This window comes from Montipora foliosa, chromosome 6 (assembly GCF_036669935.1).
Source record: "Montipora foliosa isolate CH-2021 chromosome 6, ASM3666993v2, whole genome shotgun sequence".
NCBI classification, from domain to species: Eukaryota; Metazoa; Cnidaria; class Anthozoa; order Scleractinia; family Acroporidae; genus Montipora; species Montipora foliosa.
In genome coordinates, this window is record NC_090874.1 from 33817019 (window position 1) to 33818918 (window position 1900).

At 43.5% G+C, this 1900-nt stretch overlaps 1 protein-coding gene across 1 annotated transcript in view; it reads left to right on the forward strand.

The window, feature by feature from the left end:
- The window catches only part of LOC138007169 (secretion-regulating guanine nucleotide exchange factor-like), a 16241-nt gene extending 14956 nt beyond the window's left edge, over nucleotides 1-1285 (forward strand). The window contains exon 10 of the mRNA XM_068853928.1: nucleotides 1-1285. This exon is cut by the window's left edge and continues 114 nt beyond it. Coding sequence (XP_068710029.1) covers nucleotides 1-77 — 77 coding nt within the window. The 3' untranslated portion in view covers nucleotides 78-1285.
- The last annotated feature ends 615 nt before the right edge of the window (nucleotides 1286-1900 follow it).

The window sequence follows — 1900 nt, forward strand, 5'->3', positions numbered from 1 at the left end:
TGTGCCATTTGCATTGGTTTGTGGAGTGCGCCACACAGCTTTGCAGTTATCAACAGATGAACAGAATGGCCCTCTGAACTGCACAAAATTGGGATATTTGTAGACAATCAATTTTCCTTTTGGTGGGATGGTGTGCTCCACGCCTAGATGGACGAGGAAGGAGTTTGACGGCCAGGACGTTTCGTGATCGATTTAGTTTTTAGTTGTCCTTATTTCGTTGTGGTAAATCTCTCACCTGAGATGAAATAGATGAATCCGTAAATTCGTTCTACTCAACGAAAACGTTTTAGGGATGTTTCCTTGTCAGCGGAACTGACTCGTCTGTATAATGACACTTCTATTGGTACATTATCAATGGACCATGATTGCTTGAACATATTGGGGATCCTACAACATATCGGAACGCACCAATCTCCGTTTTGCTGTTTTCAAAAGAAAGAACAATACGGTGGCTTGTCCCAAACGAGTAAAGGCGTACGTCTATTGTGACGAATCAGGCCACAAACCCAGATTACTTGGAAGGTTTCGCAAATTGTGGACATGAAATACACCTGAGAACTTTAGCAACTTTTGAAAAACCGTAGGCCTCTTTGTCTTTAAATGTTCTTCTCAATCCATTTGTTGGGACACTTATCTTGCCAAGCGGCTCTTTCTTAATTAATAATATAATATAATAATACTAATAATAAGAATAATAATAATAAGAATCGTAATAATAATAATAATAATTGTCACGGCTAATCGCCGTCGCAAAGTATAGCAACGACGAAGCTCAACAAGGTCGAACCGAAAGCATACAATGGCGCCTATGGCAGCCGCTATACGGTCCATGTGTGACCTTGGAGCACAGCTTCCGGCCAGCTAGGAATCAGCTGTATGCTAGTTTTTGCTGAGGGGGAAAAACCGGAGAACAATCCTCGAAGCAGAAGAAGAGAACCCAAACAAACTCAATCCACCTACAGCGTCGTGTCCGGGAATAGAAACTGGGCCACATTGGTGGGAGGCGAGTGCTCTTCACCACTGCTCATGACGGCTAGATTTTCGATTTCAGAACTTCTTGAGTGAGTGAGTGGGGGGGCTCGCGTTTCGACATAGGATTCGGACCGATTCCCGTCGGCAAGCTGTCGGAAAGCTTTCGGATTATCGTTGGAAGATTTCGTACTTTGAAGAGACAGGACATTTTAAAGATCATTTTCGAAAAACAATTGGTGCAATTTTGTTTCCACCCTGAATGAATTTACAGCATTATTAACTTCCCTGCTAAGTGGTGAATAAAGGCGATTATGAAACACAGTCTCCTTTAATGTCCATAATGTCGTACACAGCTTATCAGCCCCACACGAAACTACCAATCATTTGTTGTCTGTGCACACAATTGTAACCGAAGCTGCCCTTTCGTAACACTAATTTGTCTTCCGTAGAGTCGGAATAAAACTACTCGCAGCTCAGCCCTTCCAACATGGAACGGACTAGACCCTTAATCCTAAAGACGGGAGAGCACCACATTGTGGACTCTAAACAGTCTATTTAATATCAGGGGGACTTTCAAATCTACGACTAGAACGTCACAAAACAACAATATCATAAGTTAAAAAGCTGTCTCGTCCCCAGTCAACTCTCTTGTATTATCCAGTGGCGCGCACGGGAGGTGTGGGAAAGAAAGGAAAGCGAGGGGGGATGAGCGAAATGTGCTTTCCACAAGTCGAAACGTTGTGCTGAGGCCGTAATCCAATTGATCTTCTCCCTTTCCATTATCCCCCCGTGCGCGCCACGGTTAATACAAGAGAGAAGACTGGGGACAAGTCAGTATTCGCAACATTTATTGCGATACTCTGAGGTTTTGACGAGAACTTGAGTGTACAGCTTCATTCTCTATTTTTACTGCTGAAGCCTCTCGTGC